We start from the raw sequence: 27,244 nt of genomic DNA, 5'->3' as shown, positions 1-27,244 counted from the left end.
GGCCAGCCTTGCAGTGAACTCTTCTATGTCTCTGTGACTGTGGCGGGGGCCTGATGCTCAGTTATAAGAGGAATGAATGAATGAATGGTGTCCTATCTCCTGAGTTGGGAGTTAGGTTACTTCTCGTGAAATGAGACTCACCAATGGAGCTAACTGCCACTGACCAATCTTTGAATTTTGCACTTGATCCTTCTCTAATTGGCACATGCCTTCCCCAAGGTGAATGGAGGCTAAATCCACAGGAGAGGAATTTCAGCACAAAAGTGCACCCAAGGGCACTCGAGAAATTAGTGGTAGCTTCCTTGGGCAGGATTTCCTTGTTAATATTGTATCTTAGAAACAAAAAGAATTGGGTGAATTTGCCCCTTTTTCCCCCCCCTTTTTAACTAAGAGCATAGGCTGGAATGGCGTGGCATTTGGGCAGACGGACAAAGCCTGAAAAAGCCTTGACCTCAAAGGTACTTGTCAACAGAGGCTGGAGCCTCTTCTAAACCAAGACCGTGGATTTGGATTAAACTAGCAACTTCTTCTGTCACTGGAAGAAGAGCAAATCTGAGCCTGGGCTTCTGGGCATCCTCAAACTTTGTACATTGATCTGGTTGCCACCAAGCCCAGCTGGAAATTGATGGTTGCCCATAAAGACAGTATAAAAGCTGTTGCAATGTGATATTTTATGGAAGCTATTAAATCTGTCAGCTGACCCAATCTGTACCTGAAAATGTTTATCTTCTATCACACATTCACCTTCCATTAACAATTCAGTGGTTGCAAAGACTTTTTAACCTTTGTTCGCAGTTTTTCTTCTGATTTAAAATGATAAATTAGCCTTCTCTCATTGTTTATGTGTATTACTATGCTTCATGCAGTTGCTTTTCAAAATGCAGACTAAAAAGGAAGGAGGGAATAGGAAGGAGACCTCTTTGACTTGCTAACCTTTTCAGGCTACTGAAGATCAATGGGAAAACTGGAGGCTGCTCTGCAGATTATTTTAGCAATTGTACACGAATGCTTTGAAACCTGGACAACTGCTTGCACAAGGAGGATTTTGGTTCTGAAATAGTCTGTGTGTATATAGTGTGGAGGAGGATGTACAAGGAGCAGGGGAGTGAGTTTGACTTACCTTGAATCATGTTTGGTACTACCAGTATAGAGAGCAGCAAATATTTTGCATTCCAGTGGACCAGACCCAACCCCTTCACATAGAAAGAGAGGTTTGCTACTTTAGGGACTCTTCTGCTTCTTCCAGCATTTTTCCTCAAGTTTTCTGTGGCCAGTGACACAACTCAGCATCCAAGCTGGTTGAAGACTGAGCCCTCCAATTGCTGAGATACTAGCGAGGGTGCAGCTTTGGGAGCGCAAATGGTCTTCAACCTCACGGTAATCAGATGATACTTGTTGGGGCTGGAGCTGACGCTAGAGGCTGACACAGAAGCTGAAGGAACGGGAGGACGGCTTCTGCCTCTGCATGTGACTGGGAACACGTGAGTCCCAGCTGGGAGTGCTAACGGGGTGGGTGGCTAATTCCAGCCTCGTGTATCTGTCCTACCCATGAGGCAGCAGCAGTGGTGGAGCTGTGGGGAGGGCTCTGCCAGGGATTAAAGCCAGCGTGGCAGGTCTGTTCTTCTAGCACTCCCAAAATCCATGCAGGAAAAGCCCAACATCTCCTGCGTTAGTATAATTACTAATACAGAGAAGAGGGTACCTTCCTGCAGACCCTTGTAATCTACTCTTGTGAGCAGTGTAGATCAATACTCCCCATTCCTTCAACGTGCCCAGGGGTCTCATTTTGCTTTATGTACAAACCTTCGTAGCAAGTTCTGAAGACCAGTTTTAAATGGTCACTCTACTGGGACACTGACAACAGATATGGAGAAGATCTGACAAGTGGTGTTTTCTGCAATGTATTAATAACGCAAATCCTGTTGTACATGATGCAGCAAATAAAACCTCCATATCAGTCAGCTAAAAATAATATCAACATTAACTCAGGCTGTTTGCAAACCTGATCTTGAAGGAACAGGCTAATGAAGTGAAGTGGGGGGTAATGTCTTTGCTTGAATAGGAAAAAATAGAAAATTTCTGATGAAGAATTTACCTTGGTGTGCTGAGAACTGATGTTACTGCATGAGTTTGGCATCTCTTAATGGTTGTACTTTGTGTACCTTGTGTTTTCATGCCGAGCGCTAAACTGAATGCTTCTCTTTGGATTTGTTCTGTTACAAACTATTTGTTATTTAGCCTCGTGGCCATTTCTGGAGTCTCTGTCTGTATTTCTGGTTAAATGGTTGCTTATTACCTTTATAGAGTTATACAGCCAACAAGGCGATGCTCAGCCAGGGCTGTCATAGTAACACTCTGCTAACAAGGAGGAGTTGTACAGAATTAAAAAGAAAAGCTCAACACGCCCCCCGCCGCCCCCAAAAGCTAGCATGTGAGAGGTGTGTTTATATTGAATTGTTGGATAAAGTTGTGCAACCCTATATCCAACCAAGCGTGATCAGGCTGCCTCTCCTGCCAGAGATGCCACCCACATCTGTCTGGGTTATGCCTGCATCAGCTGTTTCCTCCAGCCCTCCACCTTGTGCTGAGCCTGCTGTTGCTGGGTGTTGCTGCTGTACCTCCTGAAGCTCCCCCAGGCTCCCTGGGGCTGAGGCTCTGCTCCTCGCAACACCTCCTCCTGCAGGCTCCTGCTCCTGCTCCTGCTCCTGCTCCGGCTCAGGTGCCACAGGTCTCCTGAGCCTGCCTGTGCCAGAGACCCTGATGGGCCAAAATAATGGAACAAGCCTGGAGGTAAGTAAGCCCTGATTAGAGAAATGTTTTTTATCAATGTGTCTGTAGATAAATGACAAAGTACAGCAAGCGATTCAGTAATTCCCTGTGAGGAGCATAGAAGCTTGCTGGAAATATACTGAAATCCAAGGAACACCACGTACAGACCTAGAGCACTGGTTGCCAGATCAATTTGTTCATTAGGTAATGGCTGCTTCTGAGAGTAGAAACAGAATTTAACTTGCAGTAGCAAAACCAGGATAATTTCTACACTTCTTAGGGGACCAGTTTGCCCTCTTTTATTCATGAGGTAATGAAAACAAACCTTCCCACTCTATAGCTCCTAATGCTCTTTCTGTATCGGTGGCCTATTTTTCTGCTTAAGGACAGGGAGGGACTGTTGAGTCACACACAATCTCGTGCCCTCCTCCTCCTCTCATTTAAATATTACTATGATGAATTATTAGTAGAGTAACAGCTGTGCAGTACTCATATCACAGCAACGTAACCTTCCCCTCCTCATCGGAGCACTGCTATTCCTGACTTGTGTTTTCTAGTCGACCTTCTCACTTCTTCTGGATGACTTTTTTAAAATTACTTTGTTAGTTTTGGTGTCGTATCATTAGGATAATTGTTTGTTCTGTTCTTTCTGCTTAAATATTAATGATACTGAGAAGTCAAAAGATAGCTTCAGTAATGGTAAGTTAAATGTCTGTGTGTATTCTCCTATGAGTTCTGTTTGTTTAAAGAGAAAGAAGTATAAAGGATTAAGATCAGTCTTTCTAACTAACACTTAAAAACATCTCTCTCTGAGATTTACCAAAATAATAATATCTTGTCTTTTATAGAAATAAAATTATTGTATATTAGTCAGCTAGTGTCTCTAGATAATTCAGAGAAATACCTAACATAGTACCCAGAAGTACTAATGCACTGCATTCTCTGTAGATAAAGTATTATTAGAGACACTGCTAATAAAATCATGAGACAACTCTGTATAGACGGCTGAAAATAAGTATTTGGCATCAAAGAAGGGGCAGGAATATGAAGGAAAGATAAAACACTGAGTTAGCTCAACACAATTGGAAATACCAAGGCAAAGCATTCCCAGGCAGATTTGGAAATGGTAGTAGATGTTCAGTTTTGTGGGTAAAGGTCCTCCTCTGCTGAGCACCTTTTGCACGGTTCTTGTGTTTGTGCCTGTGTGTGTGGTTTACAAACCCACAGGTTTTTTTCTCCTTGAAAATGTCACTCCTTGGAGTACTTTCATGCTGCAGAAGGGGCGGCTGGGTTTGTTGGTTTCTGGACCACTGTTGTGGAGAACTTAATGCCAGCAGGAGTGTGTAGAAATCAGGTTTACTGGATTTGCTCAATTGCTCATATTTAGCATTGGATGAAACTTGTAACTCACTGTTCTTGTTACTTAGGGAGAAAAAAATCTGAAATGCTCTTACAAATATTTTAAAATTAAATGCCCATATTTTGATTTGAAATTTTTCATTTAAAAATTTTGGTTTAGTAAATCAGTTTTCTTAAAGTCAAACAAAATGCTTTCCATTTGAATAAAACACTGTTTTATTGCTTTGTTGGGTTTTTTTAAATAGCTCATAAATATAATGGTGAACCTAAAAAATTAATCCCAATTTATAAATGATGCCTTTCTTTTCCCACTCCTGAAGAAATCAGTAGAAACTTTTTTCCCAGTCAGCCTTACCAGTGAGGAGAGAAAGGGAGGCTTCTACTGCCTGAGAACTCTTCCCATTCAAAATCAGCGTCTAACCCTATGCCTGGTTAGGGGTTGGGGAGAAGAAAGAGTGAAAAGAGAGCACTGCAAAATGTGTTTTTAAGTCATTGACCGCTCTGAAGTAATGCTAAAAGTAGTGTTGTTACTTCTTGAATAATTTTTCCACTCTGCCATTTTCTGAACGAGTACTTAGTGGAAACAGAGAGCCCGATCCTGACCGTTTGCAATTCCCACTGTAGTCAACAAGAATAAACTCACGGATTGAGACATGCTCAGTACCACCTATATACATATATATACGTTGGGGGTTTCCCCCTCCGTGTTCTGTTCCTCCTAAAGTTTGTGGGAGTTGGAAATATTTTTTTTCTCAATTTACCAGTCATATCAGGGATTTTTTAATTCTTGTGCAGGTTACTGTATTGTCAATTATTTGGCAAAAATGCTGCTTTTATAAAAAGCCTTGATAAACTTGTAAGATATCCCCCAGATAAAATCTCATTTCAAACAGTCCCTTCAGATGATTATCTGTGGTGATTGCGAATGAACCTTGTAGCAATCTCATAACAACTGTCCTCGTGGACGGAAGAGAAACCTGCTGTCAGAACTACAAATAATTTACGTAACCCAATTTAAAGCTCTAACAAAATGTTCCCTTGTTAAGAGGATTGTTATACTTAACGTGTGAGATGAAAATACTTTCTGAAGGTCAGGAATGCACAGAAGATAGATTAGATCTCTCGAAAAGACAAAAAATAGGTTTTTACCAGAAATTTTTCATCTGTCAGACATTCAACTTGGCATTCTCGGAAGCTTATATAAGCCCAGCTTTATTCCTGCAAATGCTGTGTTTGCTCTGCAGAGGGAGAGGAGCCTCAGAGCTTCAGCTCTGCACATGGAAAAATATAACTGAAGGTGGACTGGGGACTCAGGCTATTTTTTGCCACCCCCAGCAGCATAAATAAAAGTTTGTTTTAAAGAACACAAGGGCAGATTTGGGGATGTATTTCCTAGATTCTGCCTGCCGCAGCTGCCAGCATGATGCTGAAGGGCCGCAGGCAGTTTGTGTACCTGCTGCAGGTGAGACAGCCACCCCGCAGCCCTGGGTGCCCAGCGGCCAGCGCAGGGCCAGCCCGGCCGAGGTCCCGCGGGTGGTGGGAGCGGGTGGGCTTGCTGATGCGCTGCGCCATTAACCCCTGCGAGCAGGAATGGTGGGACTGAGCTGTCTCTTTCTGAGGTCTGCTCGTGACCATAGCTTAGTAAAGGTCCTGGGAAGTGACCTGCCTGCCACTGAATGACAGAGGGGTGGGACAGAGTCTGCTGAGGCTGGAGATGGGGGCTCTGAGAAGTACATCTAACCCAGGCAAGGCATCGGGGCACTGAGTCGTGCACTCCGGGTGTTCAGTGACCAGGTTGCTTATGCTCAGTCAGGAGTTAATGCTGTCTTCATAAAACTGTCCAACAAGAGCTACAAAACCTGAATTTGACACGTTGGAAAACAGCTTTGTGAGAGCCAACATTTCATAACAGGATCGGGGAGCGGGGGGGGCAGGTCTTGAAATGCTTTTCACGTAGGATACAGTGGAAATAAAAAGAAATTACAGCCTCTGTAACCATCAGAAAATCAGGTTAATGTTGCTGTTGTCCCCGTCCCCTGCGCACAGTCACATGTGGTTTCTGTCCATCACTCCAACCAGCCAAACCCTGAGATTACAGAGAAGCTGATGATGGAGATTATTTAAACACTTATCTCCTCACCTCCTTCACTGTTGCATTCCCCTAATTCCTGGGGTCCCTCCCTCTAACCCCAGGTCTCCTGCCCATCCCCGACACTGGCTGCCCCGCAGCCCAGCTAATGGCAGCTGCAGTGAGGGGGTGCCGGGTCTGCACCCAGGGCGCAGGGGAAGCAGCAGGGTTTGGGTGGTAGGAGAGGCTGCGTGACTGTGTGTCAGCGCAAAATAACAGGAAAAAACTTTGTCCTGTAGAGTGGGATATTTTCTTACAGGAAATGTCTTCTTGCTTTCCAATGCTGACAGCTTATCCCTAAAATACCTTTGTGAAGGGGAAGAGAAGCTTGAATAGGGCCCTCCGCATCCCAGCAGCGAGTGTCCAGTGCCCCTGAGGGGCTTCCCTGTTGCCCACCCCCAGCAACCTCTCACTGACCCACGGGGAGAACATTGACAGGGCCGTATCTTTCTCAGAAACTCTCTGGTCCAGTTCCTTTCTTCCCTAATGTGTTCCTGTGTAGGAAGACCCTTTTACCGCTGCTACCTTCCCCGACAGCTAGCGGCTTTCCAGCCCCAGGGATGTCAGGAGAAGGCTGCCTGGAGAGGTGACGCAGCCCGTGTTAGCTTTCTGGGTACCTTCTGCTGGGGGAGGAGAAGGTGTGAATGTGCCTGTTCCTTTGCCCAGGCAGAGGAGTGGTGATGGAGAGAGGCTGTACGTGCGGGGAGCAGTGGCACAGCAAAGCAGAACGTGGCACTTGCAGCCCCTCCGTGGCTCGGGCAAGGCTGGGAAGCTCTCATGTTGGGATTGCCTTGATCTCAGTGCTTGCCTCGGTTTCGACAGACCATGACTTTGCTGACGGCTAATTCTTTGGATGGAAACATTTTTGTGCCAGGTATATTTCCAAATCTGAACTTTGCTGGAACGTTTAGCTCAAATATTTTGTCATTTTACAAGAACCACGGTGGAGGAAAGCATTGATTTTGTCCTACTTAAAAACAGGCAGACAAAAAAGAGTTTTTAAAAGGCTCTTGCCTGTTACTGAAGAGGAGGGCACTCTTGAAATCTAGTGTCAAAGATGCACATTTTATCTTTGTGGAAAATCTCTTGATGTCTGTGAACTGGAGACCTCAGGTTTTGCAGACTGGATAGACGTGGTAGCAGATAAATTCCCAAGCTGTCTGTTGGTCCTGGGTGTGCTCCAGCCCAGTCAACTTCTGAACAGAAATTTTCCTGTGATTGCATTCACGGGCTGCTGCAGGCTGTGGTGGGTTTGGGAACCTTATTTGAATATAAGTGGACTGTTCCTCCCATGCACTGCTTTTAGTGGCTCCTGTTGGCTCCAGTTAAGAAGCTGGACGTAACTACCTGAGTCACATGCGGAAGAAACAAGGACCGAACAGGTAGGAAATTTTTAAGGAGTAGGTTGGGAGAAAAAGCTTGTAAAAATGAGATGAGAAAAGAAAATAGAAACTGGGAAATGGGAGGAGACTTGGAGAAACTACGTGAGCAGCTGAGAGGGAGTGGAGGGGCTGGTGTGGAGGTTGTGCAGGCGCAGCTACTCAGGGTGTACAAGCACAGCTACTTGGGGACTTCTGGTGCTGGGGAAAATCAGCACTGCCTGGACAAAGCCTAGAATAACTTGCAAAAACTGAGAATTCAGAGCTTTGGGGATCTGCACTTGGTGCAAGAAGTACCAATCACTTTGAAAAGTGGGTTGAAAAGTTGAACAGTGGAATAAAGTACCAATCCCTTGCAAAATTGAATTCTAGCAATCTTAAATTGTACATCTGCTATTAAAGGCTACTGTGACCTTGATTTTTGTGACTCAGTTCAGGAAAGTGGAAATGATAATACCCTGACATTCTTGCAGATTGTAGAAATTAATTTAATGGGTATTTGCAGAGTCCTTAAACTCTGGTGGTTCTGTCCTCAGACTGGAGCAATATGTGATGAATAAGACATAGGGCAGTACACTGATTTTATTTTTTCTTGGTATCCAATTACTGGTAATCAGGTGAGCACTATCGGTCTTGTGCAATGAATGAAGCAGAGCACTGAGCACTTGTGAGGAGAAAAAGGAGTATCTGTGCATGCAGTAGAGCTGTATCAGAGCAGATAGAGCTTGTTCTGATTACTGTGATTGTCATGTCACATGGAGTTCCCTTCAAAGGTCAGAGAAGTTTACTAGCTGACATTAAGGCCCATATTCCCATGTTCTCCTGCTATCTGAAACATTAGAGCAATCAGGAAGACAAATCGTCTTGTTCCAATGTGTGAAAAGGTTCAAAAGTTTCCATTACTACCCTGCTGTTTCACTTGATTTCGGCAATTAGCGCAGGTTCTTGGTTGAAGTTTTCCTACTTGACAACAGCCTGTTTAAGCCTTGCCAGTGATTTACCATCACCTAGCAATGATTACGTTTGTATTGTTTACTAACAAGTATCATTGGACCTAGGATGATAAACATGGGGTGCAGGGTGGTACTTTGCTCGCAAATTGTACATGTAGTCCTTGAATCATTTTTACCACAAGCAAATTAATTGCCTTAATTGTTTAAACAGGGATATTATCACAAACCATAATAATCTCACTTTACTCTGTACTTCTAGGAAGTATTTAGATAGTCCATGCAGCTGTGGAAATACCAGCTTGGGTAGTCTGTCATGAAAAAATAAACAGCTGACATTTCGAAACCTTTGCTGGGTTGAAGGGAAAACCACCAACTTGGTTTTGATGAATATTGTGCTGTCTTCTGAAGTCTTTGTGAAGCATCTCTGACAGACAGGCTTGAGAGTGTTAAGTCCTCCCTGGAGTTGCCATTGGAGCAGGATGGTTTGGGCAGCAGTAATGAGACTCCTAGTCCAGCCCTGGCAGGATGGTTCGACCCTCAAAGCAAGGGCTGAGACTCGTGTCCATCCTTGATTTCTGGGATATACCTTTTCCAAAATAATCTGTAGCTAAAGAGGCTGCGTGTCCTGGAAAAGTTAATAGCAAGGAAAAGCTGAGAGGTTTGTGAGCTGCAGTCTTACCCCTCTGGGTCACCATTTTGAGACACAGGCTACCAGGAAGAGTTTGCCCACTGTTGTCTGGTGGCTGAAGCCTGATTCTTCACTGCTTTGGGTGGCCAAGTGAGATCTCCCACTGCACAGCCTGACCTTGTCACAAATAGTCTCCCACTGCTGAACACCAGTGAATGGATTTGTGCACCTAACTTCTGTGATAATGGATGCAAGGGATCAGAAGAAAGTCTGTCAGCTGGTTTGTGGTGCTGTGAGCCACTGGGGACATCAAATTCCTGGGGACAGGAAGCACGTGGCAGCTCTTGCTGTCATCCAGGGCAATGCTGGAGTAGGTCACAGAGCACACATGAACACTATGATCATGTTGGAGTCTGTTGAATTGCAGCAATCATGAGAAATAAGTATTGCAATTAGAGTTGGTCCAAAGGTTGAAACTCCTCTTCTTTGAATCATCCTGATTGCTTTTGTTTTGGGAGTGTCCAGATTAAACAATAAGAAGAAATTTGAGATAATGGTTAGAAACTTTTTTGTTTACTAAAATAGGTTTATCAGCAAATTATTTTATTTTAACTGAGGCTTAAATGGTTCTGCAGTGTTTCATAAAACACAAAGAATGAGGGAGGAATACCTGTTCTGCTGTCATGAAATACAGCTTTAGATGTATGTGGTGTCTCTTAAGTTTTGCTTTAACAGCTTTTGACCAAATGCGATTGAAAACTGTTTAGAGATATGCTCTAAACATAAGATAGATAAGAGATAAGAGAATGCTGATGCGCTAAAAAGCAGAAGGTTTCTCTACCTCTTTAATCTTTCTTAGTTCCAGCTCACTTGCAAAGTAAATCTCACTATTCAGATCATGAAAGAACCTCTAGGCATAACTATACAGTGAAATGTTTACCTTACCTACACGAGATAACTTTCTGGTTTTAGGACTGCTTCTCAGTGATTCCTCAGCACTGGGGTATTCTATGGAGGTATTTCTGAGAAGCAGTGTGCATGAGCCCTGTACAAGAAAAGCATGTCTCTGTGGAGGAGGCTATCCAGTGATGCAGTGAATAGGCATGTGAGACATATTTCCTCGTAGGTCAAGAAGCAAAAAAGATATACAGGATTTCTTTCCAAGTGCAGAAAAGAATGAAATCTGGTTTTACAATTTTAGGGGGCTTTTATGCTTGTGGTCATTAAGGACAGTTGGATCTCATGCAGTGGAGCTCTCCCTGAGCTCTACAAAGGCTGACAGCCTTGTCCACCTTCTTTCAGTGTGTGAACACCCACTAACAAGTGGATTTGCTTTTACGTCCTGGAATGCATACATGGACAGATGTAGTCCATTTCTGTTTGCACCGCTTTTAACTGAGAATGTTTGGGATGGCCCTGTTTCAACACTGTCACACCTCTAATAAAGGTAATAAACCCTATGTTTCCAAAATAACAAAAATTCAGTTGGATTCAATGTCTTTAGCACAAAAAAAAAAAAAAAAAAAAAAAAAAAATCCAAGTTCTTCTTTAGACTTACAGCAATTTAGATCATGGGTAAAATCAGTTACTCAGTACAAAAGCTCAAAAAATGTGTCAATTATTATTTACTGCTTTCATAGGTAGGAGTGCTTCTAGGCTGTTCTGTCTGTCATGGGAAGAGATAACTTACAAATGATGGGTAGAAACCATCCACTCCTGAAAGCAGGATGCCTCTGAGGTACGGTCACGAAAGGGATCAAATATGCAATTCTCTGTTAAAATAAAATCTCAGCAGAAGCCTCAGGCTAGCCTCCCCCATGCTGGGTCTGCGGGAGAAAGCGCTGTGGGTGGTTATGACGATGCCCCTGTGCGGGGGAGTGGTGTGCTTACACACTCTGGCACTTCCAGTGCCCAGTGCAGAAAGGAGACCGGTCCATGGCTGCTTTGAGGGCAACTCTTCCGGCCCCCTGCGATGCTTAACTGCAACGTGGGAACACAGAGGCCTCAAATGCATCGCTCTCTAGACTGAATGATTCAAAAAGCACATCTGCTGGGGAAGTCCACTATCTATTTCTCACTAATATTTGTAGTCTTCCATGTATAGCACGCTGTTCAGTCATCAGCAGTGTGAAAGCGTGGTGCGGAGTGGGCTGAGAGGTGCTTGCTGCTGTTAGAAAGAGGAGCAACTTGGTAGTTGGGGAGAAGGCTGGCGTCACTGCGTTGAATTTAAATCTGTTGAGGGTTTTGCCATGGACTTAAGAGAGCTGAGAGTTTGACCCTATTCCAAATAAAGTGCTTATCTGGAGATAAATTACTAGGTTTTGTCTTCATGGAAGCTAACAGAAACAAAATGAGCCAGTGAGTTGATTCTGGAATTCTGTATTACTATTGCAAAGAGGAACAGATAGTTTTTGGGATCAGATTAATAGATACAGATTAACCTCTAAGCAGTTATTATTGGAGCCCATTTAAGTAGTTTGAGTTGGACGAGCCTTTGCTGAAGCTGATGGGAAATGCCAGGGTAAGAAGATGATCCCAGTGTTTGGCACCAATCAGAGTCTGGAGAACCTCCAATGTGTGTGTTGGCATTTATAGCATGTTAGGAGGGGAAAGCTCCTCCTCGAGAGTAAAATATAAAGTGGCAAATTGGACAATTCTGGTCAGTTTTTCCTCTTCAAAGGAAAATTTAATTTTCCTGTTTTTCATTGTAGTGTAGTTGCAAGCAAATAGACTTTTTGCTTGAGCTGTAAAAAGATAGAGATCTTGTGTTTCATAAGCCTGATACCCTCTGCAGTAAATGATGCTTCTGTGCATTTTTTTTTCCCCGTGTAGTAGTCAATGGTGCAAGTCCCTCTTTCTGAGCACTTCAGACAGTTGCCCTCTGTGGAGTGGCCTGAGATCTTGCATCATTTCCTGTCATCTGTCCAAAGCTATTTATAAAATGTCTGCTGATTCTGGCACATAGGCAAAACCCAGTTTTCATGAGAAAACAAATAGTTCGGAAATGTATTGCCTCCCAGCAAGCGGAGGGAATTTCTCAAATATTTTTGTTATTTCTCAATTCTGAAATTCATACATTTCTCAAAACTATTAAGAAAACCTGAAATGTCCTAGAACATCTTAATGAAAGCTAAGATATAATGGGGTTGGGGAATATGGGGAATTGAATAGTCCCATATATTTTTAGTGGAAATCTTTAGAAATAGATGGTGCAACAGGCACTGAGAAAAGGTTACAGAGTATGAAGGGGGAGGCAGTGGTTCCAAACTTTATTTGCTAGCAAGATAAAAACTTTGGGGTTTGACGTCTGAAGATATAAAAAAAGTTACCCAAGGTAGCTTTTGCGATGCTGAATATTTGCCATGCAATTTGATGGTAATGTTCTATAAAAAGTTTCTACCTTTCAATATTTCTTCGGTTTTCCATCTCTTCAGCTTCAGGAGACTGACTGGGGTAGGAGTCTGGCAGGGACAGTAGGAGGCATTAAGCGAAGCAGCATGCTTCCCAGTCGATCTGCTGTTTATGATAAGTGTTATTTTGGGAATCCTGAAAAAGCGTGTTGGCCACAGACGAAACGCACCCTGAGCAACAGCACTCGCATCGGCTTCCCACTGGCCTGCTTTGACCCTGCTGGCACCGTGCTTCTTGCCTCTTTATCTTTAGCCATCCAATATGCTGCTTGCTTGTGAAACAGCTGCATCCATGAGCTTTGGGCATGTTGGAGACCCCCATTTGCAGGGCAAAGTGAACGGAGGACGGCCTTTGCCTGAGCAGTCACAAAGACACAATTTCTGAATGTGTCTTACAATCCAGCTTGTTTCATCCTGCTTTCACAAACCACCAGAAGAAGTACCACAGTGCCGCAGGTGGCCTAGACGTGATGGGAGTCCACGGCCTACTCATGAAGGCCTCTACAAGGCATAAATCTAAGTAGCAGTAAAGGTCTGAGACTCTTCCACTATGACCCATTAGTATTGCTTTTCCAACCCCCAAGTTTCTTGTGGCAGCAACGGATCATCTTCTCGATGGCTGACAAAGATTCACTTCTGGTCATGCCATTCATATGTAAATTATTGCAAAATAATATTTGAAAGTGTTTGAAATGCCTCAACTCATTGCACCTCCCTTCTTGCCTTGTAGATTACATTTGTTGCTATTTGCTATGTAAAAGTTGTGTAGCCTCAGGCTGCTAAAGCACTGTATTAGCAGATGCCCATGTATTTGTATTGAGCTTTGCCCCCATAAATGTATTTCAAGAGGATTCTGGTGTTGGTGAAAATGTTAGTGAATGTTAATCTGATTTTTTTTTTCTTTGTAAATGACAAGCACTGCAACACCAGCTGTATTTACAATTGCACAGCAGGGGCTTTATCTCTGTGATGCAACAGCAATCAAAATCTGAATGTAGGAAGGTTTACTGCTCTATAGGAATGAACAAGAACAGTTCTACATAGCAATATGTATAGTTCTGCAATTAAATGCAATAGTTCTACAAAAACATGTAATTGTTGTACAGAAATCCATCATCAGGCCTTTATAACTTCTGCTCAAGAGCTGACGTATTTTCCAGTAGGGATGCAAAACCAAATGTATGTTCTGATGAGAGCACCTGCCCTGCTTCCAGGGCATCTCTCCACATTGGAGTACTCAAGGTATTACAGATATTTCAATACTATCTGTACAGTAATGTGCTGCCTTATAACTCTAGCAGCACTGCAGCCAATGCAATAACCAACCCAGAGATGCCTTAGACAATTGCTCTGGTGCCACTTTAGTGGGCAGACGTGTTCTCCTAACTTCTTCACTTGAGGTTTTGGAGGTGGGGATGGGAGCGGTGCGTTCATGCAGGTCTGAACAGGAGAGAACTGTTGCACAGAGAATTCTCTTATACTCCCTCTGAAGTACTGGGAAAAAACCATTTGGTGCCTCTTATTTCCACTTCATCCTATGCTTTGCCTTGTCACAGCAGCCCCATTCCTCTTTCTGAATGTTTTTCAGCCGTAGATTTATCCACTGACTGGATCTACAGCCTGGCTCCAGCACACCTCCCATGTCCCACGCTGGGAAGTTAGAAGCAACTCAGGTCGCTTGGAGCACCCGAGTATGAAAATGTTGGTACTAGTCATCCTTTAAAAGGTGATTAAACCTAACACATACTGCCTTAATTGCCTACCTTGGTAAATTTTTCTACGTGTTTGCTATTCTGTGCATGAAATACTGATAGCTACCTCTATGCAAGGTTAACTAATGAGGAATTAATGAAAGGCTGAGAAATCTGGGATAGCTCCAGCCCTACAAGTGAATTTCACACATAGAGGGCTCACACTTTCAGGGATGACCCAGCTACAAGGCAAGTTTTCTAAGCTTTCCTCTTCTCCCAGTAGTGCCGTGGCTTTGCCTACTCCTGCTTTAGGCAGCTGCTCTGTCCCTGTGCTAAGACATAGAAAAAGTAGGCAATGGAATTGCCTGATGTAATAAAAATGTGTGATATTAAGCAGGGAGCCTGCATGCAGCTAGCTGTACCGAAGTGTCCTAGATTGCTCATGATCTACCAAGGGGGAAGGATGACTTGTTCTGTTTTAAGTGTTTAATGACTTTTTTCCTGCAAATCCACAGAATTTCCGAAGTATGTCACAGAACCCATTTATTTCTAACCTCAAAGTTGAACATTTTCTGTGACTTTCTTTTTCCACCTTCATTTGCCCTTTGTGCTTTGCTGCCTTTGGTTTGAATTGGTCTCTGTTAATGGTCTGTTCTTCTCCAGTCTTTCTATTGTTTCACGCAGGGATGATGATCTTAGGGTTTGCCTTTTTCCTTTCCTCTAAGTCCCCTAATATTCTCATAGCTTCTTTCCTGATCAGAATGTAGATGGTACAAAGCTTGCTCTAGCAAACTCAGTTCCACCAACTGAGTGCAAATGAGGTGACAGCATGCTGTTTGTGCCCAGGTAGCTTTGGCTACTGACAAGTAGACTTTAACTAAAAAAGGATTTTGACATAAAAATTTGTTAAAAGTTTTTAAAATAGCAACTTCTGTGTGGTTACCTGCTAATAATGCTGGCATTAAGTATACTTTAAGATCTATTGGGAAAACTTTGAAGTATGCAAACCCAGAGAGCATACGTTAGGAAAATGTGTTTGTATTAAAAAGAACAAATAAAAAAACCCTATGTCCAGTATGGAAAGGTGTAGTCCGACCTTTTCCAGGAAACAGAGGTTCCCAAGAAGTGAAGTTATCTGAGCTGTTGGGTTGTCAGTGAAACTCAAATTTATCTGGACTATTTGTGCTGAATGTCAGCACTATGAAACTGTGAGCTGGAAGAGCAAGTGATTTGTAAAGGCTTTGCTTAACACCTGCAGAGAACTAGGCTAATTGGAGAAGGCAGCAGTAAAAGGAGACCCAGACAAACTATTAAAAACTCTTGGGAGCTGTGCCAGGAAAACCAAATCGTACTTCGAGGGCCCAGGTCACCCTGCAGAACACAGATAAGCAAGAACAGGCCAAGGAGGCATCAGAAACTGAGTGTTTCTTGAACCTCTCCCCTTAGTAAGTGGGATTTTCTCTCCAAACTCATCCTTATCCCCATGCAAAATGAATCCTAGACTTTGGTAAGAAGCATGGGCAGTCCTTAAAAATGTATCCTAGGATATGTTTCCTTTCCTCTGGGAAGTTGCGGCAGCAGCAGTCCGGCGGATGCCCCGGGTACTGTCTGCTGTCAGTCTTCCCCTGTGTGTTTCAGCAAATTCGGCTGGCCGGGGGACTGATCCTGCAGGACAGGCCAAGAACCAGGTATCATCTTAGATAACTTAATCTTCACTGGGGGTGGAGGCTGCTGATGTGAGGTACATGCTTAAGTTCAGCATCTTCTGAAAAATACCAGGAATCATTAGAGAGAGCTGCATAATGCCAGAAACAAAGATTTCCCACAGAAAAGCCCAGCAAAGCAGTGAAACTGAGACAAAAGCCTGGAGCTGCCAAGTCACCTTGGGCAACCTTTCCAAGCCATCTCCAAATCTTTCTTCCGTTGCCAATCATAATGGGTGTGGACACTTAAAAATACTTCATTCCCTTTTATGCCACAAGTAATGATTCACACACAGGACTGAAATATTACATTGGAATTTACTGTTTGATCTTTTTGAACTTGGATATAATAAATGAATCATTGCTTCAGTTCTAATTATTTCTTAATTGCTGGGCTTTATGACCCTCGAAGTCCAGTTCTTTTCTTACTCTGCATTTTACTGACAGTTAATATCTGCAAATGTTTTAGAATGGGTTGGTATCATATAGTATATCATCTACATGCTATGTAATTGCATTCTTGTGGGGAATGGGGAAACAATTTGACACAGCAATTTACAGCCTAATCAATAGGATATTAAAAATCTGAGAAAAGGTTAGCAATTTGCTGGATTAGATAGCTATAAATTGCCATGTGACACACAATTAAATTCTGAGCAACTCCTTCTCACGTGCCTTGTAATTCTACAAATAGTGAGGTTGAAGACAAGTAACATTCCTGCTCCATGTTCTTCCCTGTTGCATGATTTTCCTCTTGATTGAAGGATCTCGTTCACTAGATCCTACCACAGACTATGCTCTTAAAATGGCAGAAAAGACTTTGGAGAAAAAAAAAAAAAAGAAAAAAAAAAGAAAGTAGCTCTTGATTTATTAATTAGGAACACAGAAAAATGGTGGTTCATCTGGACCACATGAGATTTATGGGTGAGCGTGTGCTACCCAGGCAAGGAACCTTGCCACTTACTGCAAGCCTCCTCTGTGTTTGCTAAACTACTTTCCTAAAGTCTGGGCTGCTGCAGAGCAAACTCCATGGATGTACAACTTCTCCACCTGACCGAAATAGCAATGTGGGTATCGGCAAATAGTCCCAATGGACACAGTATGACGATAGGCTCTCCAGGTGCTGTTGCAAGGCTGTAACAGAAAATTTTGCTTGCTGCAGTACCCTAGGATCAGCTTGCTCTTTTGTCTCTCATAATGAAAATACTTTGTAGGGGTGGAAGGATTCTTTAATTAACTAAATAGCTCTGGATTTAGACATACAACCACTGCTGCTCCTGCCTTTTCTGAGTCCCAAATCTCTTCCTTTAACGCAAGTAAATACTCCTCTGTGGCTTGGCTCTGGTTGCCGTCCTAACATCACCTCTTCCAAATATGCACTCCTGCAGGTTTTTTTATAGACTGTATTTAAATACAGGCCTTCTGGAGCAGCCAGTACTGTAATCTTCCAACTCTGTTTTTCTGGGTGGGCAAAAGAACTGCAACTTTTTTTCTGACTTTTCTCCACTGTTGGCAGCATGGTTAGCTGCCTATAAATTAGCAAGTATTGTAATGTAAAGTGTCAGTTTAGTTACTGACTTCTGTATGTGTGCTATTAGTACAATGCTGTATTATCAACTGCCCAAGTTACCTCTCCTGCTAGTTTGTTAGTTAGCCACACATCTGACTAAATTAAAAGTTAATGTTTGGCTTCATAATTGAAGGGGGTTTAAAAGTTATTTAAATAACTTTAGAGGAGTTGGGTAGGGAGCTCCTTGGATGTTGATGTATGACTTGTTTATTAAAAAAATAAAGTTAAGTGATTTAAAAGTGCAAGGGTCAATGGGATGCTTCTGTCCAGATGGCAGCAGAGCGAGCCATAGAGCCTTATGCAATGTGAGTAACTTTTATCCTAGTACTAACTATAAATAACCTCTGTTTAACAAGTAAAAATGAGTATTAATTGTTTCATCTTCTTTTGAGTCATCCTGCACTGAAAAGGCATATGAGGGACCTAGGGAAACTGCACCCTGTCTTGAGAGTTATACCAAAACTGTGTTAGTGGAAGCGTAAGGCTCTTCTGATACCTACAGGCCTGGTGTTTTCATGTCTCTCTCTCCCCACTAAGACTGCTGTGTAAAAGTCTCACAGGGAAAAAAATTAACGTTTTAATTATTTTGCTTTATTTTGTTGTATTAGTTGTGATTTTCAGGGAAAAGTAGACTTTTACTGTCTCTGCCTATGTCTGTTAAGGGAGATGCAATAGCAAGAGAGAAATCCTTTCTGGTCTCTACAGAGGTGACAGCAATGGCAAGTAGTTTGTAGATGGTTGTGGGGATAACTTTCAGGTCCCCCATGCCACTAAGACTGCAGAACATCTGAGCCAAAATGTCCCCTTCGGAGAAGGAAAGCCTGCCTGCACCGTTCCCGCCTGCTGCCTTCGTGTTTTTGTTTCTCTACCATGAGGGACGTCTAAAGCCAGGATGGTTGAACTGGGCCCACGCAGCCACTTCCCCACCTGTCGTTGTTCAGACCCCCACACGCTGACAGCCGCAGGAACGGTGCTTGCCCAGCGGCGACTGATGCTGGGCCTCCTTGTCCCACTCATCTTCTCCCCTTCCTCCTCCCGGCTGTAGCAGGGCCTCTAACCTGGGCCTGGAGTCATGTCCCGGCTCTCCTCCCCACACACACACATCCCTGCTGCAAAAAACACCCGCATTCCCGCTCCCTTCTGCACCTGTGGGATTTCTTTTGGTGTGCTGTGTTGTGGCCGGGGGAAATGCCGAAGAAACCAAGCCCTAGGCCTTGCCGAGCGAGACGCTGCCAGGGCTCCGGTCAAAGGCAGGTTTCAAAAGCAGAAGTCTGATTCTAGGGAAGCTGTCAGGAGGCAGCAGAGATCTAGTAGGAAGAGGAAGCAGCAACCGTAATTGAAGCTTTGCATATTAATGCAGTACTAGAGGGCCACACTAGTGTCTGTAGGCCTCCAGTTCGCGTTATCTGGGGCGGCAGTGTGTAGCCCCTGCACACAGCTCCACTAGGCCCGTGTCTTTGAAGTGTTTGACTCTACCGGACTTTGAGACTCTGCTAAATTCCTCTGGCTAACGGGACCTACGGGCTCCTGGGAGCCGCCCTGTCCCCTGAGGACATGCTAGGCTGTGAGGGGACCGCTTAGCGAGAGGGCGTCCCGCTGCGGACCCCCAGGCCAGCCCCGCTGGGGGAAGGGGGTCGGGAGCTCCTCCGGACTCGAGGGCGCGGGCCCGCCGGCGGGAGGGCCCTGCAGTGCGGGCAGGCCTCGGGGGACGGCCACGCCTCCCGGACGGAAGCCTTCCCCGGTACCCGGGCGCTGCGCCGAGCGCGGCCGCCGGCCGGGCGGGACCAGGCCGTGCCGCGCTTCCCGCCCGCCCTCCTTCCCTGAGGGCTGCGCCGCGCCCCGCCCCGCGGAGGCGGATCCGCCGGCGGCCCCGCCCCTCCCTGCCCTCCGCGCCGGGTTACATGGCGGCGGCTGCGGCAGCGGCGACTGCGGCGAGGCGGGCGGGCGCCGGGCGGGAGCCGGTGGCGGGGACGCGGGGCCCGGCCGTGTGAGCAGCGCAGACCCCGATGAGCCTGGGAAGGCCCGTGAGTGCGGCGGGGGAGGAGAGGGGGGGTTTCGGGCTGCCGCACGCGCGGGCCCGGCGCCGCCGCACAAAGGCGCTTTGTTCCCTCCCGCCGGGCGGCGGTGGCGCCCCCCGGCTCGGCCCGCTCCGCTCCGCGCCGCCCCGCTCCGCCGGCGCCCGGCTCGGCCCCTCCGCACTGCGGCGGAGGCGGCCCGGGGGCAGCGGCAGCCCCGGGGCTGAGGGGGGCGAGCGGGCGCTGACAGGGCGGGCGGGGGCGGCCGCGCGGCGCCGCGAGGGGGGCGCTCCCAACGGCTGCGGCCCGGGCGGCGTCCCCCCGGGCCCAGGGGGTCGCCTCTCCCGCCGGAGCGGGGCCGGGGGCGGCGGGCGGTGTCCGCGCCCTGAAGGGCGTTTGAAGGTAGGGCTCCTCCGCGCCGCGGCGGCCCCGCGGGGGCCCGGCTCCGGTGGCCGCGGTGCGGCCGGGGGCCGGGCAGGCCGCCTCCCCCCGCCCCGCGCCCGGGGCATGGCGGGGGTGGGCCCCCTCCGCCTGCGCGGTCGCCGGTGTCTGGAGAGGGTGTGTGGGAAAGGAGCGACGCTGGCGGGCGAAGCTGGCTCGTCCTGGAGGGGCGGCGGGAGGAAGGATGTCCTTTGCCGGGACGGCTGCGGGCTGGCGGCTGGCGGCGGGCCGGGCAGCGCGGGGGAGAGCCCGGCCCCTCCGAAGTCTGCGGAAGTTCTGCTGCTGAGTTCGGTGCCGGCGGCTCCTCGGGGGGATTCGGCGCCGCTCCCCAGCCGCCGTGCCGGGAGGTACGGGGACAGGTACCGCTCGCTCGTGCTCCCAGGGCGCCCACAGGCTCCCCCGTAACCTCCAGCACCTTCTGTGGAAAAAGTGACTTAATACTTTTCATAAGTGGCTTGAAGCACCCGATGAAAATAGCTTGGAGAGAGGCTGCTCCAGTTTCGGAATTTGGAGGAACAGGTACCCTTGGTTAGGCAGGCAGCATGTGCACACTTGGCTTCTGCATGATGAGTCTCTCTTTCTCTGGCTAATTCAGTGCCATTTTGGATCAACCTGACAATGGCGAAGTTAATGGTGTCATGGAAAATGAAACGGTGGTTGGCAGGTTGTCATATGGCCGGTGCAAACACTGATAAAAGCGCTGTTGCCAGCAAGCTTTTTTTATATACATATATGCGTGTATGTGTGTGTATATATATATAAAAAACTAACATTGTGATAGCATGATGTGTTTATAAACCAGTTACAGATTTCAGAAAGTGGTGGCTTAAAATAGAGGTAGATTTTAGTTTGGTGACTGGGTTCAGAAAATGTGTGCTGTAAAGCTAAAATGGGAACTTCCATTTCAGCCTCTCACTCAGGCTCAGTCGTTGCTTGTGCGGTTGTTATCTTTAATTCGCTCTTGACTGGTTAACTGTTCAGTGGAACAGCAGACGGTAGCAGATCTGCCGAGGTGCAGAAGGCTGTGGTTGGCTGATGGTAGGCTTCTTCAGTGGTGAGTCTTCATTGAATTGCCCAAAGGGAGGACCAAACCATCTTTATTTATGATACAGAAAAACGCAGTGGATTTTTGTGTGCTTTTACAGACCCTTCAGAAGATTTATAAACTAATAGTAACATTAGCTGACTGCCAGCACCGAGTTCCTTAAACAGTGTGGGGAGCAAGTAGGAGGCTTTAGAAAAGCAGCAGTTTCATGAGTTGGACGATGACTCACTCTGCCTACTGACTGCAACGTGGCTGATCTAAAAAAAATACTTCTGTGCCCCGTATTTTTATAGTCAAAGGGATAGTACTTAGCAGGTTGTATAATATGTCATTAGTCATTCTTGGTCTTTCTCTTGTGAGTAATGATTTGATCATTATGTGGTCTGCATAATCAAATTAACTGGTATCTTTCTGTCCTATTTGTATTTCTGAAAAAATAAATGTCTCATACTTTGTTTCAGTGTATATCCTGTTTCTTGAAAACTGTGATAAATCCACGTGCAGGAGTTCAGCACAAATTGAAGGGGCTGCGTCCATAATGTATGAAGCTGGTAGTGTGTTGTGATGTCTGCCAGCACTAAGAACAATTTCAAAGGCAACAGCCCTTCTGTGGGTCACTTCTGTTGCCCTCTCCCAAGAACTGGTCTGTTTTAAAAGCATAGTTGTAAACCACTTAAGAAACTAGTATCTTTGTGTTTCCCTCTTTAAACTTTGTGGGAGGAAGGAATAAAAGTACTGCTTAAAAAAAAACAGTCTTGGGAAGGTGACAGCCTAAATGAAAACATCAGTGCCTGCATGAACAGCCTATTCGGCACAAATTGTCGTGATAACCCCCCCCTTTTTTAATGCTATAGTCCATCATGTGTTTCAGGTGGTTAGAGCATGTTACACGACTGAAGAGGAATTTGTCATTTTTGTTTATTTAGTGTGTATTTTCAAGACACCTGGACTGATGGTTATGACTTTCATTGAAACTGAAAATGTATAAACTTAACAGGTGTTGATGTCACTCTGTGTCAGTGTTAGTGTTTCAAAAAACCCACCTTGTTATTTTCCAAAGTTAAAAATAACTATAAAATGCAAAGAAGAAAACTTGTTACTTTGAGCTCATTTTGGCTTGAGAAAAGCCTTGATTTCTTCTAGTTGCTTACCCTTTAATTATTATCTTAGTCAGAGTGAAAGAAAGTTTGGGGTTAACTTTTTATTTTCCATCCCTCCTATCTGCTTCTGGTCCACAGGACTATTTGTCTTAAATGTCTGTTTGCTATTAACTCATGGATGGGGAAACCAGTTCAGCTGCTTCCCTGGCCCTGGCGTGAGCGATGCTCTGGGAGCTGCAGTCCTGGCCCAGGGGCCAGTTCGCGGGCGATGGCAGCGGAGGGGCTGTAGCGTGTGAGCAAAGGGCTGCGCTAGGTGAGAGATCAAACTGGCATAGTGAAAGAAGTACATCTTCAATGTGGAAGAGGAGATGAGTGTAGTTAATGCGTGGGGTTAGTTTAGAAGCGTATTTTTTTGTTTAGACAAGGATATATGAACCTGCTACAGCATTGTCATCTGTTACGTTTCCAAAGTAGAATTTTCAGTGGCAGTAAATGGAAGATCATTCTCAATTACTGAATCTTTTATTTAATTTGTTTTAAGAGCAGGGCATTTTTGCTAGGAAAATCTCTTACTGTCCTCACCATACTCATGTGAGGTACTGTATCTGTTTGGTAGATAGGCTGCCCCCTGGTCAGCTTCCTGGGACTAGATCCTGTTTTGAATGATAGCTGGGCCTTGCTTTTTGTGGCTTTGGGATTAAGTCATTTGCTCATAGTTATATAGAAGTTTGTAACAGGATCAGGTCAAATTGAAGGCTGTGATAGGTTGCTTATGTTGTTGACATTTGTTTTCTTACTTAAATCACTCTGATTCTGAAAATCATGACATAGCTTCTGAAAACATAATTAGTGGTCACGTAGTGGAGGGGTATAGTATAAGCTGATGATTAAAAATGCATCATTTTAGGGATACAGAATGAAAATTTCAGGACTCCTACTTCAGTAAGCAAGTGGGCCATAACTCCTTTTCTCCTTGAAGCAGTAATGTCATTACTACTTTCATGTTATAGTTCTGCTGCTGCCTTTATTTAGTCATAGTGGTAAGGGGTAAGATCTGAGTTACAGTGGAGAGATCAGCAGATCTTACTCCTTGCTACTGATGGGCATCTTTATGAATTTGTTCCTGTGCTGTTGAATGGAACTAGTGAAAAGAGAGGTTCCAGATGTGTCACCCAGCTGGTGCAAACCGATTTGGTATGGCTGCATATTGAAGACATCAGCAATGTGAAACAATAGGCCTAATTATGGGGAAGAATACAACTGGTTTTAGATGGTCCCAAGGATATAAAATACAGCTTATTGCAGGGCATTTGAACAGAGGCCTTGGACCTTGAGTTAACAAGAAATTTGAAGTGTTAGTAAAAGCTACAAAAATGAATTTCCATAAGCATGGGGGGGGGGGGGAATGAAAGGAAAATGGTCTAGGGTGATGTAAACTTTTACAGGCAGCAGCTCAGAATGAGTGAGGCTGAAAGTGGTGCATGTAAATGAGAGAATATTTTTAGGTTTTAAAAAAAAGTTAAAAATCAAGAAGCTAGACTGCTGGTTTTTATAACCGTGAACAAAGAGTTGGATAGTAACTGATACTATCCTAATTAGGATAAATTTTATAATTGTTCTTTAAGTAAATTCATGGGTATTATAAGAAGGGTCGTCACACTGATGCCTTAATACTGCTATAAATTCAAGATAGTTTTGGGAAAAGTAACAGTGTTACCTCATTATGTTTATACTAAGGTTATAATAACCCTTGTAAAACGCTGTCTACAACTAGGACTCTTGGCAGTATGTGAAGAAAGGAAATCTCAAAGCAATAGTTACACATGCTGATTAAGGAAAGCTTTGAAGATCACCCTTCTGGCAGGGTACTATACCACATAGGTGGAGGGCAGCTCAACACTTTTAAGTTTAGAAATACTACATTTGTTGATCTTTATTTAAAAAAAAAAAAAAAAAAAAAAAAAAAAACAGCAGAGGATAGCATGTGCTTCCTTCTTTCCTGTGTATATCACCTGGCCATACAGATACCTGGAGGCAGGTGGTGTGTGGCAGGAGGGAGGGAGCCAGGGCACTGGGGCCCTGTGTCTTGGTGGCAGTCAGGCTTGAGCCTAAGGAATGGTCATAGTTAAATGTGTTGAAACATTCGTGCTTCTGTTTGCCAGTGTGCCTTTCTTTATTTTTTTTTTCCACATGCAATTCTGATTACTTTAATGAATTGAGGCCATTATTTAGAATATGTTAATAATTTGTCAGCTGCTCTTGCTGCCCTGTTAGGAGTGGGGAGACTTGTTTTGCTTGGTCCCAGTTGTCCCACTGAAGTGCTAGCATAGTTTTAAGGAAAAACACTCATACAATTAACTCTAAAGTGTTGGGATAGTTTGGGGAACTTTACATTTATTTAGAGAGCTGGGTGAAGAGCTGAAATGTGTTAATCTAAGATTGAAGAGAAGACATTTAGTGGTTTGATGTGACCTATAGTTCTTGGGGAAGAACACACAAGTGACTTGTCATGGAATTGCCCAAACCTTACTACACTATGTAAGGTACACCTTTGACTCTTCTCTTTGTGGCATCTTTGAGCTTTTCAAAGAAATGAGGATGTTGTGCAAAAGTGCAACATATGGTCTTTATGACTGCATTCTGCTGCTGCAGACAGGGCAACTTACTGAGAAAATTACCACTTCTGTTTTCATAAATAGTAGTTGCATTCATTAGACTATTAAAAAATAAATGATGTCTGGAAGTGCCCATATGTTAGGGGAAACGGTTATAGAATATATCAGTTACTGTGTAAAATGTACTCGCTGTTAGTTTTTCTCTGTAATCTAGGCTGGATAAGTGTAAAAGTAATTGATAAAGTAATAATATTTGCCTAATATGTTCAAATTAGCCCTATGATTCCTATAACAATGAATGTATAGAAGCAAAATTATGATTTGAGATGTTAGTAAACTTTATCCAAAATCACAAGGATTTAAACTTTGTAAGTGGCATTGGAAGTGTGCTGTATATTCTGGAAAGTCAGTAAATAGTTGGAGTGCACAAACCTTACCCTTTTCTGTGTACCCTTACTGTGAACAGTACCCAGTTATCTCTTATTATGGTGAAATAGTTAAAACCCTGATTTTGTCTTTGAGTAAAAGTTTAGTGAAATAATTATTCCAAAACTTAGTGTCTGAGGTGCAGGATACTGTTGTTTCTGACTTGTCTTTTAACAGCTGTATTAGAGAATTACCAAGTTTTCTGTGATATTCCCTTCTTTATTAAGATTCAGTAGGATTTTTCATTGTGTGCCTTATATTCTCAATAGGTTATGTCTAAAACTTTCACAATATGTGTTTAGAAATGGCGGTTGGTGATTATTGTCAGTTTTCCTCCACAAGTATGAAAAGTATATGTCATTTCTAGTTAGTTTAGCTTTTGTGATGGTTTCTTATTTTGTAACTGGACACTAAATAAGTTGTGTATTTAGGACAACTTAAGGAGTTGGAGGAGGAGGAAGACTTCTGCATGTGCTGGAATACTGATGTATTTTTCTCTCCTTTTCAGGTTGTCACGGAGTAAAATGGATGGTAGCTTTGATTGTGATTGTGGTGAGCTGGAGCCACCTGATCATTAACAGAAGGCATCTTTTGTAAACCAAGAGCTGCCAGTTTCCCATTTAACTAGACTGTAAACAAAGGAGAGAAAAAGGAGGAAGAAGGAAAAAAAATTAGTGCTTACCAGCACCATAGAATGACGCTGCTCAGGACCAGTCCAACACTGAATGTATCTGCACTGTGAGGAGGAGGATGTTAATAGAAGCCTATTATGTGCATATTTATTCACATTTTTGTTAAATGTTAACCAGTTTAGCACAGTAGAGCTGAGTGCATAGTATGTCATTTCATTCCGTTTGAGTTTCTTGTGAGTGTTTTCTTTAATGTCTGCAGAAATGCTGCACCTTTCTTGAACTATGAATGCTGCAATCTTTCTATCTTATGCTCGGTTTGAGTTCTAGAGCTTACGGGCTCTAAATTCAAGGCGACACAACAGGCCTGGCTGGCTCATAATGAAATGAGAGTGTCAAGAAACCATCTTGCAGTCAAAGCCAAGTGTTTCTTCTCCCTTTCTGTAAGACCTTTCCTTCAGATACCAGTGGAATTGTCTCCGCGTGTTTACAGAAGCTTAGTAGTTTGAGGAAAACGAAACGTAAATAATTTGAAAATGGCAGAAAAATTTGAAAGTCTCATGAACATTCATGGTTTTGATCTGGGCTCTCGCTATATGGACTTAAAACCACTGGGCTGTGGTGGAAATGGCTTAGTTTTTTCTGCTGTCGATAATGACTGTGACAAAAGAGTGGCTGTCAAGAAAATTGTCCTTACAGATCCCCAGAGTGTTAAACATGCTCTACGTGAGATCAAAATTATTAGAAGACTTGACCACGATAACATTGTCAAAGTATTTGAAATTCTTGGTCCTAGTGGAAGCCAGTTAACAGATGACGTGGGCTCCCTTACAGAATTGAACTGTGTTTACATTGTCCAGGAATACATGGAGACAGATCTGGCTAATCTGCTAGAGCAAGGCCCTTTACTGGAAGATCATGCCAGACTTTTCATGTACCAGCTGCTACGTGGGCTCAAGTATATTCACTCTGCAAATGTTCTGCATAGAGATCTCAAACCAGCTAATCTTTTCATTAATACTGAAGATCTGGTGCTGAAGATTGGTGACTTTGGTCTTGCACGAATCATGGATCCTCATTATTCCCACAAGGTATGTGAAGAGTAGGAATATTTGTGATACACTGACAACCATGCCTTCTTAAAATAACATCTTTCTCCCTTTTGCAGAGGTAGATAGTCTGTGGAAGGCCTCGTTAACAGGTGGGATATCATGTTAGGGATCATACAGTAGAACTGGAATACTTGCAAATAGAGTAAAACAGATCTCTGGATGACATGTTTTGTCTCAGATAGGACTACTGCAAGCATAAAATAAAACTTTTTTTTTACTGGATATGTTCAGAAAAGCAGATTTTTAACAGTGAATACAGAACCTGAGATTA

General features: G+C 44.2%; 1 protein-coding gene across 3 annotated transcripts in view; it reads left to right on the top strand.

Annotated features, from left to right (window-relative positions):
* Positions 1-3,287: 3,287 nt before the first annotated feature.
* MAPK6 (mitogen-activated protein kinase 6) overlaps positions 3,288-27,244 on the top strand; it is a 31,746-nt gene continuing 7,789 nt past the window's right edge. The window contains exons 1-2 of one of the 3 annotated variants that reach the window (XM_059823974.1): positions 3,288-3,468; positions 25,741-26,952. In XM_059823974.1, the coding sequence (XP_059679957.1) occupies positions 26,398-26,952 (555 nt within the window). In that variant the 5' untranslated portion in view covers positions 3,288-3,468; positions 25,741-26,397. Of the gene's footprint in view, positions 3,469-19,567; positions 19,615-22,492; positions 22,505-25,740; positions 26,953-27,244 lie in introns of those variants that run through there. The other 2 variants (XM_059823973.1, XM_059823975.1) reach the window with 2 other exon arrangements.

Source organism: Gavia stellata, chromosome 13, assembly GCF_030936135.1.
Source record: "Gavia stellata isolate bGavSte3 chromosome 13, bGavSte3.hap2, whole genome shotgun sequence".
Taxonomy (NCBI): Eukaryota; Metazoa; Chordata; class Aves; order Gaviiformes; family Gaviidae; genus Gavia; species Gavia stellata.
Note: the sequence above shows the minus strand (reverse complement) of the source record. Positions and strands in the feature narration are given on the sequence as shown.